The sequence below is a fragment of the Phragmites australis genome, chromosome 23 (genome assembly GCF_958298935.1).
Source record: "Phragmites australis chromosome 23, lpPhrAust1.1, whole genome shotgun sequence".
Classification (NCBI taxonomy): Eukaryota; Viridiplantae; Streptophyta; class Magnoliopsida; order Poales; family Poaceae; genus Phragmites; species Phragmites australis.
Genome location: NC_084943.1, coordinates 17,203,401 through 17,213,378, shown reverse-complemented (window position 1 = coordinate 17,213,378; position 9,978 = coordinate 17,203,401). Strand labels below are relative to the sequence as shown.

Sequence of the window (9,978 nt, the reverse complement as noted above, 5' to 3'; positions counted from 1 at the left end):
CAATGAAAAGGGAGCAAGGCCACGGCCTTTAGATAGTAAAAGAAAGATGTTTGGAGATGGACGGAGGGCGCTGGTAGGTCTGATTTCTGAAGCTCTGTTCGTAGCTCCATGACAAGTGGCCCCCGCCGCCAGATCCCTCTGTTGTCCCACCTGGCGCCCTCCGTCCGTTCCAACGCCCTCCATGACAAGTGGCCCCCCGCCGCCAGAAATAAGGGGAAAAAAAGAGAGGACTGGTGTGCAAAACCCTAGCACAGTCGCACCCCATGGCGATGTTCATCTCCGGCCGCGTCGGCGGCGATGCATGCGCGCTCCTCGCGCCGTCCGCGTCCTCCCTGCCCCCGCCGCTCCGTCGCACCGCCAGCTCCAAGGTCCGCCTCCGGCTCCCCACCCCCATTCCTCTCCCAAACCCCTAATATCCATCCTACCTATTAGTTCCGTCGCTCGTTGCCTGGAGAGGCCAATTTATCTCGCGGGGAGATGCCCCGGTGGTTGGCTGAGGATCCACGCTGCCGTAGTGCTCTAGCGTATATATTCCCATCCCCTGATGATGCGTTTTTGTAGTAGAGCAGTTTTTATGCTTCTGGGTTTGTGTGGCTCCGATTGGTGAGGGGGGTTGGCTTGGGTTTGAGGACGCTGTCGGTGGCATTTTTGTGTTGATTCGTAGGCTGGGTGCTTGCTTTGCCTTGTCACACTGTTAGGCGTGAGGAAATTAGTTTGATAAATCATCTGAATTGTGAGAGGGGTTATATACTCTGGGTTGGTGATGGGTGGTGTGTGTTGTAGCCGAACTAACAAGGGAATGCTGCAGGGTGGAGGTGCCAGAGTGCTTTGAGGAAGGCGCTTAGGCTCACTGGAACCATTGCCTTTCTGGATAGCCCTTAGGTTTGGACATAAGCTGCGTATCTCTTAGATGCATCATTCGGTTATTTAGATTTTTGTTCTGGCTTATGACTCCAGTGTGCTTTCCTGGATTGTATTTATACATATCTGGATTCATAAGATAAGCAGTAGGATATAGAAATGAGATTCATTTGCCCATGTGTTAGAATGACCTCGAATATGTGCTGTTGATTGCATCTTTGCATATTGTCCTACCATAAGGAACTGTTATGTATTTCATCTTATGAAAAAAGGGCGTTTCTCTTCATGTTGTTGAGTGTTGTCTTAATGTAAAGCTTTTGTGTCCTATTTGGTGGTGCTCTGCTCGAAATCAGAATTAACCACTTTGTCTCCTTTCTTATTGGTTGTTTTCCATTGCAATGATTTTTGTGCTGCCGATGGTAATTGATGTGGTGTGGGCGAATGGGTGTTCTCAATGGAGGAACTAAGACAGCATGTGCGAGAGGATGAGAGCGAAGGGGATAGCGAGGTAGGTGCTGCGGTCTGCCGCTTTCGTCGCCGGACTGCAGCTCTTCCGCAGCCACGGCAGGAGACTCTGACGCAACCAATTTGGAGGAGTTTATTTCTTTCTTTCTTTAACCATCGACAACCACAACCTTTATAGATTAGGCTTGGTACAAGATAAGGAAGGAGTAGCAAATCTCCAACTGAAAGGAAACTAATTGATTTATGCAACAAATCTCTAACTGAAAGGAAACTAATTGATTTATTCCCTAACAAACCAAATCTCCTCCGATCCATTACTTTGCAGCCAAGTCTAGCCACTTTGCTGCGCCACATATCCTTTTGCACGGCGCCTGTAGGTCCGTCCAACAAATGCGTCAATAACATTCCCCCCCCCCCCTTCGCTGGAAAACAGCTCGTCCTCGAGCTGGAATTTCGGATAAGCTACTGAAAACTCATCCAAAAATTCCCAAGTAGTGTCCACCGGTTGACAGCCGGCCCACTGCACAAGCACTTGCCAACGTTCGCGATTAAGACGAACCTTCGAGACGGACACAGGTGTCGGCACGGCCCGGCCATTAACAATGCCCGGTAGGTGCACTTTAGACGTAGGCGGAGCCCCAACAAAACGCTTCAAGAGACCGACATGAAAAACGTCATGGATGCGAGCGTTAGCAGGAAGCTTGAGACGATACGCCACGGATCCAATGCGCTCCAAAATCAGAAACGGTCCATAGTAGCGTGGTGCAAGCTTGGAGTGGGCACCAGTCTTGAGAGACGCCGCCGGCCGATGTTGTAAACGAAGCCAAACATAATCACCAACCTCAAATTCCAACTCACATCGAGACTTGTCATGTTGCCGCTTCATGTGATTACTCGCTTGAAGAAGACGTTCCCTGATATCACGGAGAAACTCGTCACGATCGCGGAGCTGACGGTCCACTGCTTGTACTCTGGCCACGCCTGGTTCATAGGAGAGGAGGACTGGTGGATCATGGCCATATACCACTCGGAATGGAGTATCCTATAGGGACGAGTGAAACGAAGTGTTGTAGCAAAATTTTGCCCAGGAAAGCCACTGCAACCACGTGTGTGGTCGATCACCCGCGAGACAGCGTAGATACATTGCGATTGTGCGGTTAACCACCTCTGATTGGCCGTCCGACTGAGGATGAAAGGCCGAACTACGGTGAAGCTTGGTTCCAGTAAGATGGAACAGTTCTTCCCAGAAATTGCTTGTGAATACCGGGTCGCGGTCACTAACGATAGAACAAGGAATGCCGTGCAACTTGACGATATTGTCGTAGAAGGCGCGGGCAACTGAGTTGGCCGTATATGGATGGCCCAATGCGACGAAGTGCGCGTATTTGGAGAAACGATCCACCATGGTCAGAACTACCGTCTTGCCTCCCACTTTTGGAAACCCTTCAATGAAATCCAGTGAGATGCCCTCCCAGACGGCAGATGGCACCTGGAGGTGCTGAAGAAGGTTGGCAGGGTGAAGGTGCTCCGTCTTGTTACGCTGACAGGTCACGCAGCCCTTGATGTACTCCCGGACACGCTGACGGGCATGGGCATCGTAGAAGGTAGAGCGCAAACGGTGGAGCATTTTCTCAGTGCCCTCGTGTCCGGCAATATGTGCGTCTGCCAGTAGTTGTGCCCACAAAGGTGAGGCGTCGGGCACAAACACACGCCCATTGTGAAGCAGGAGTCCATCTACCTCTGACCAGCTCCTGTCATGATCCAGAGACGCCATGGTGGCGCGTAGGGCCTAAGCCTGTTGACTGTGCACGAGCTCCGCGCGCAGGGCTTCAAAAATAGCAAACTCTGGAGCAGAGACAGCGTATAGTGGTGCGTCGTCCTCATGACGCCGAGATAGGGCGTCAGCCACTTTGTTGAGACGACCGGGCCGATACTCCCACCTCAAAATCATATCCAAAAAGCTTGCTCACCCAGGTATGTTGGGGAATTGTAGATAGCCGCTGATCCAAGAGGAATTTTAGACTGTAGTGGTTCGTGCGCACCAAAAAGTGGCGTCCCCAAAGGTAGGGCCGCCAATGGAGGACCGCCTTCACCAAGCCGATGAGTTCGCGTTCATAAGCGGCGAGTTTAGCATGGTGAGGAGGTACTGCGCGATTGAAGAACGCGATCGGCCCGGCGCCTTGATGAAGAACGGCACCAAACCCGATGCCGGAGGCGTCACAAGTCAACGACAAATGTGTCGTTGAAGTTCGGATGTTGGAGGAGTGGAGCCGTCGTGAGAGCCTTTTTGAGGGCGAAGAACGCAGCCTCAGCCTCGGGACCCCAAGAGAACGACTCTTTTTTGAGAAGAGTCATGAGCGGTGCTGCGATGGCGCCGTAGTTCGCAATGAACTTGCGATAGTAGCCGGAGAGGCCGAGGAAGCCTCGCAGCGCTCGAACGGAGAGAGGCTGTGGCCATGCTGCCACCGCCTCTACCTTGGATGTGTCCATGGCGACGCCCTGGCTCGAGATAATATGGCCAAGGTACGTCACCGTCGTCTCTCCGAAGAAGCACTTGGAGTGGTTGAGTGCCAGGTGGTGCTGCCTCATAGTGTCAAAGACCGTCTTGACATGCTGAAGATGTTTTGCCCAAGAGGTGCTATAAACTAGAATGTCATAAAAAAAAACCAGCACAAATTTGCGCAAATAATCCTGCAACATGTCATTCATGAGTGCTTGAAAAGTGGCTGGTGCATTTGTCATGCCGAACGACATGACCAAGAACTCGAAGTGCTCATGATGTGTACGGAATGTCGTTTTGTCGATGTCGTCAGGATGCATCAGCACTTGGTGATAACCACTGCGCAAGTCCAGCTTGGTGAAGGAGCGTGCGTGCTTGAGTTCGTCGAACAATTCATTGGCCACTGGAATTGGAAACTTGTCTTTGACTGTCTTGGCGTTGAGGGCACGGTAATCGACGCAGAAGCGCCATGTACCATTAGGCTTCTTAACAAGGAGCACTAGTGACGAGAATGTCGAAGTACTGGGATGAATGATGCCTTGGGCTAGCATGTTTGCGCACTGGTGCTCAATCTCGTCTTTAAGGAGCTGCGGGTAGTGATATGGCCGTACTGCAATGGGCGACGCCGTCCCGGGCAGGAGATGTATGCGGTGGTCATGACGTCGTGGGGGCAGCAGACCATGTTCCTCAAAGATATCGCGGAAGTCAGCCAGCAGGTGGTCGAGGAGCTCGCGGCTGGTGGTGATCGTGCGCAACTCAAGGTTGTGCTCGAGCGCACCAATGCCGCGCCAACACACGACATGGTCAGCACGCCAGAACTGCATGTAGAGCGCCTTGAAATTCCAAAGAATAGGGCCCAAAGTGCACAGCCAGTGCACACCCAAGACCAGATCGCAGCCTCTGAGCGGCATCACGTAGAGGTTGAGGACGAATGCTTCGTTGTCGATGGTGACGATCTGGCGCTTAGAAACACCTACGACGCAAACCCGTTCTCCGTTAGCGACTGCTACATGGAGGCTTAGGCGTGGTGTGATAGGGAGTCCCAGCCTGCGCGCTACGGGTTCGTCGATGAAGGTGTGGGTAGACCCGCTATCAACCAACATCAAGAATGTATGCTGGGCGACAGTGGCCTGGAGGCGCATGGTGTGCCGTGCTGATTCATGTTAAGGCCATCAGGGAGATTTCCAGCGGGGTTTCGTCGCCATCTTGCACATCCTCCAATTCCAGCAAAAACACACCCTTCATGGAGCATTTTTCGACATGCTCCTTGGAGAATTTTTCAGGACAGTTGAAGCACAACCCCTTGAGACGCGATCGGCCATCTCCTCGGTCGACAGTCGGTGAAACTGTGCGCGAGGTGCGACCTGCTTGACGCCGCTGGGAATTGTGCTCTTGTTGGCGGCAGTAGGTGCAGACGCTGAAGGAGTTGATGTCGATTGTGACGACGTGGATCCCAACCCCGATTTAAAGGCTGCCCCAACTGGACAACTATGGCTAGTCGAGCGCGCAAGAGCTGTTTTCGATCCCCCGTTGTCATCAGCAAGGCGCTTCTCATAGGCACGGGCCAAACTCATTGCAGTTTGGAGATTTGTTGGACCCTGCAACTCGACGTCAGTCTGTAGAGGTGTGCCGAGACCGGCTGTGAAGAGGTTGACCTGATGTGCCAGTGTGAGGTCATCGCAGCGGCATAGGAGGGCCAAGAACTGGTGTTGATATTCCTCCACAGTCCCGGTGCGTTGCAAATCTTTGAGCTCACCAAGGATGTTAGCCCGTATGGGCGGGCCAAAGCGAAGGTTGACGAACTCCGCGAACCGTGCCCAAGAGAGGACACTGTGCTCTCGCTCAAGCTGATAATACCACTGAGCGGCAACTCCTTGGAGATTGAAGGAAGCCAACCAAACTTTTTCTTCTTCCATGGTGTGCTGCCCGCGAAAGAACTGTTCACATTTGTTGAGCCAGGGAAGGGGGTCCTCTTCACCATCATAGGAGGGGAAGCTCAACTTATGGTGGCGAATGACGCCACGGTGGTCATCATCACGGCTAGTTATCACCACGGTGATCATTAGCACGACGACGAGGTGCTGTGTCTGGGAGATTGTTGTCCGTGCCGTCATCACGCAATTTCTCCGTGCGCGCGATGCGTTGATCATGGCGATCCAAATGCGTCTTGACGGAATCCATCTCGGCAATAATGCAGTTGAGCATTGCCGCCAAATCGGCGTTAGTTGGCGCCCGTGGAAGATCCTCCGGTCCGGCCATGGATACTGCAGCGGTTGGAGGTGGGGAGGGCGGCGGGAGCTGGGCGACAACAGGTGACAGGAAAAGGTCTGTCTCTGATACCAAGTTGATACGGTGTGGGCGAATGGGTGTTCTCAGTGGAGGAACTAAGACAACATGTGCGAGAGGATGAGCGAGGTAGGCGCTGCGGTCTGCCGCTCTCGTCGCCGGACTGCAGTTCTTCCGCAGCCCCGGCAGGAGACTCTGACGCAACCAATTTGGAGGAGTTTATTTCTTTCTTGCTTGAACCATCGACAGCCACAGCCTTTATAGATTAGGCTTGGTACAAGATAAGGAAGGAGTAGCAAATCTCCAACTGAAAGGAAACTAATTGATTTATGCAACAAATCTCTAACTGAAAGGAAACTAATTGATTTATTCCCTAACAAACCAAATCTCCTCCGATCCGTTACTTTGCAGCCAAGTCTAGCCACTTTGTTGCGCCACAGATCCTTTTGCACGGCACCTGTGGGTCCGTCCAACAAATGCATCAATAACAGTAATCTATTAAAATGTAGACTTCACTACATGAAAGTTTGGCTGTGACTTTAAACTGGCAGTACAGCCATGCTTAACAAAACCAGATAGTCTGATTTCCCATATCTTGGATGAGCACAAAACCATCCCATTTCCATCTATTTCAGTACTTGCCAGATCGTGCTGAGAGCTCGCTAATTGGCTGGTTCCTGCTTTTTTTCCCTTGAAATGTTCTTTAATGTGCCTCAGTACTTGGTAGTAGATCTGGACAATATGAGGCTAGTCTGATTGAAAAAGAAGTTACAAATGAGGAATGTCATGATTTACGACATGGTGTATCAGATTTTATTTTAATTTCTTAAATATACTTCTCAACCTGGGCCTAGTCCTTTGTTACCTGTCCTGAAATGAGATATAACATGTGAGAGTAAGCCTTTCTTGTCATTAGGAGTTAAGAGAACTCCTGAGGCTATCTTTGTCCAAATATGACGGGTTCAGTCATTTGTGGTTTCTTTTCACCCTGCTGTTTTGTTGTTCCTGCTTCTGTTAGATTGTGTCTTTGCATTCATTTTTTATTTACACATTTCTTTAGTGTGTCTTTGTTGCAGAAGGCCCAAAGTCTGCTTACTCGCTTTATTATGCAATGTGTTGTGCATATTTAAACATTTAAACGAGTGTACCAATGTGTTACATGTGCTGGATATTTTGCGCTGGTATGATGTATACCTCTGATGGTTCTATTATTGTGCAAATTCTTGCAAGATTCAGACTTTCAGTATGCTGGGGTTAGGTTTGGCAGTGGGATCCTGCCAAGGACTTGCTCTTGCTTTGGTACCAGGATGCACTCCTAGAATGTTGGCAATCGTATACTACACTAGAGTTATTACTAACACACTGTTAATAATAGGTTAAACATCAGTATACACTATTAGTATTAGATGTTGGCTTGAAAGTCCATATGCATCTCTTGTGATCTAATCATATTATACTGCAGGTGCACTTTTGTGCTATTCCTCATGGAGCTTCTAGTAACCTCATGCTTATACCTAGGCGGCTATGCATTGAGCGTCAACTCTGTTCTCAGAGCTCCACCCAGACATATGCTCTTTCAAGGAAGGATTTTTCTCCAATAACTCAAGACGTGGAAAGCTTCCTTCACAATGTTGTTAACATGGGATTTCTGGACCGTCTGAAATTAGCGTGGAAGATAATCTTTCCTGCACCAACCATAAAGGAGAACTCCAATGCAAACATCGCAAAACAGAGGCTTAAGATGATTCTGTTCTCTGACAGGTGCGAAGTCAGTGACGAAGCAAAGAAAAAGATTGTGGAGAACGTTGTTGAGGCCCTATCTGAATTTGTCGAGATAGAATCACGGGATAATGTCCAAGTTGATATCTCAACCGATGCGGGCCTTGGCACTGTGTATTCTGTGACAGTTCCCGTGCGCCGTGTGAAGCCTGAGTACCAGGAATCTGAAGAGCAGTACAGGGGGAAAATCGTTGGTGTCGACTTCAAGGATACTGGAGAGTCATCAGGTAACGTCGACGTCACCTTCGACTTCTTTGTACCCAATGAGAACTGCTGATTCATTGTACTCCACCAGAGTGTGCTCCACTATGTTTTCCTTTGTTTGATGTGCTCGTGAACCCTTTGCATAGAAAGCTAGAATATTCTCCAGCATGATGTAAATATCTAGGATTCCTTTTCATTCCATAATTTTGTAACTTGATTCTGGAATTTTGTTGTAGAGCTGGCAGACATCTGTAACGCCATGTTCTTTGAAAAAAATTCTGTTTTGTTTATGCCGAAGTAACGCCCTGTCACTGTTTTCGCCAACTGTACTAGCTTCTGCCATTCTCCATACTTGATGTGCTTTGGTGAAGTATCGTCACACCACAGATGTCATCCATATGTAATCAAGAATTTATTCAGGACCGAGGTTTGCCAAGTGCCAAGATTGTTTAGGTTACATATTGAACCAGATCCTGACATTACTTGATAAAATTCATGGGGACTAAAAATGTGGTGAATTTCTTTGAGTAAATTTCACTAACATGCAACTATTTATACTTTGTAATACAAAATTATAACTTTTGAGATATATTTTACAAAATTACAACAACTTATACCCTTAGTAACGTAAAACTACAATTTTTTTATGGTTCCATCTGTCAGTCGTATATTACTTGTTTTCCTTATTATGATGAAAATATGCGGTAGATGGATGCGATCAGGTCAAAAAGTTATACTTTTGCGTTATTCAGGGTATAAGTATTTGTGGTTTTATAAAATATATCTTAAAAGTTATAGTTTTATGTTATAAATGTATAAATAATTGTAGGTTTATGGAATGTACTCAATTTCTTTCATATTTCATCTGCTGGGTCAAAGAGGAATGCACGAGTTCCAGAATGTTCAAGTCGGGGTATTGCAGCAAAGTTACTGCTGCATACATGGCAATGAAAGCTACCGTGCACATAGGCTATGCATCTTCCAAATGTTGTTTACATACGAGCAGCTGCGGTGATTTTTGTTTTTTGAAATGTGAAATTTTGTTGGGTTATCCATCCGTCTCTCCTCACCCCCACACATGCACGTGCACAGCGATGAGGCTGGCAGTCACACAGGCCATAGATCCGGGCCTTTCGAGGGATTCGTCGAAGCCCGTTGCTCCTCAACGGTCATCCAACATCTTAGGGTTATCCTTTTTTTCCCAAATCCTACCCACGCGATCGAGATCGGGCTGAATTGGTCCGATTCTTGATTGTTGTCAATTCTGATTTTCAAGATCTGACAACGTGCTTCTCCCACTGCCCCTTCCCCATATCCATCTCTGATTTGTGGGCATGGTCACGTCGTCGCATGCTTCCCCTGCTCTACGTCCATATGTGGTATGGTAGTGGTCGATCGTGTGAATGCAAACAACGTGATACTTTGTTGCTTCCTAATAGGGTTTTGCTTGGTTCGCCGTCGCCTAAGGCAGTGGCTTTGTAAGTCCAGCGATTTTGCTGTTGCGTTTTCATCCTTTTGGAGCTACAATTTTGTATTCTAATCTTCCTTTACCTTACCAGTATGATATGCATACCAATTTTGGTCCATGGTAGCAATTCTAGACATTTGCTTGTGTTAGCAATCAAGATGCTATCACAATTCTATTTGTCTGAGGTTTAACTAGCAAGCTGTCTTTTATTTTGTTTTTTCTGCGGGTACTCTCACCGTTGTAATCGACTTGTCTCCTTTTAATATAATGACACACAATTCTCCTGCATGTTCGAGAAAAAAAAACTAGCAAGTTTGTTCTTCAGTTGCTTGAAGGGTCTATCAAGTTTACTAGCTTCAGTGTGCAGGAAGGATAGAAGTCTATAGTGATATTTCACGTCAAGTATTAGCATTGC

At 48.2% G+C, this 9,978-nt stretch overlaps 1 protein-coding gene across 1 annotated transcript; it reads left to right on the top strand.

The window, feature by feature from the left end:
• Nucleotides 1-212: 212 nt before the first annotated feature.
• On the top strand, nt 213-8,392 carry LOC133906525 (cell division topological specificity factor homolog, chloroplastic-like). Its single transcript, XM_062348450.1, has 2 exons — nt 213-368; nt 7,575-8,392. Exons 1-2 carry the CDS (start codon nt 264-266, stop codon nt 8,166-8,168), a joined length of 699 nt encoding a protein of 232 aa, XP_062204434.1. The 5' UTR covers nt 213-263; the 3' UTR covers nt 8,169-8,392.
• The last annotated feature ends 1,586 nt before the right edge of the window (nt 8,393-9,978 follow it).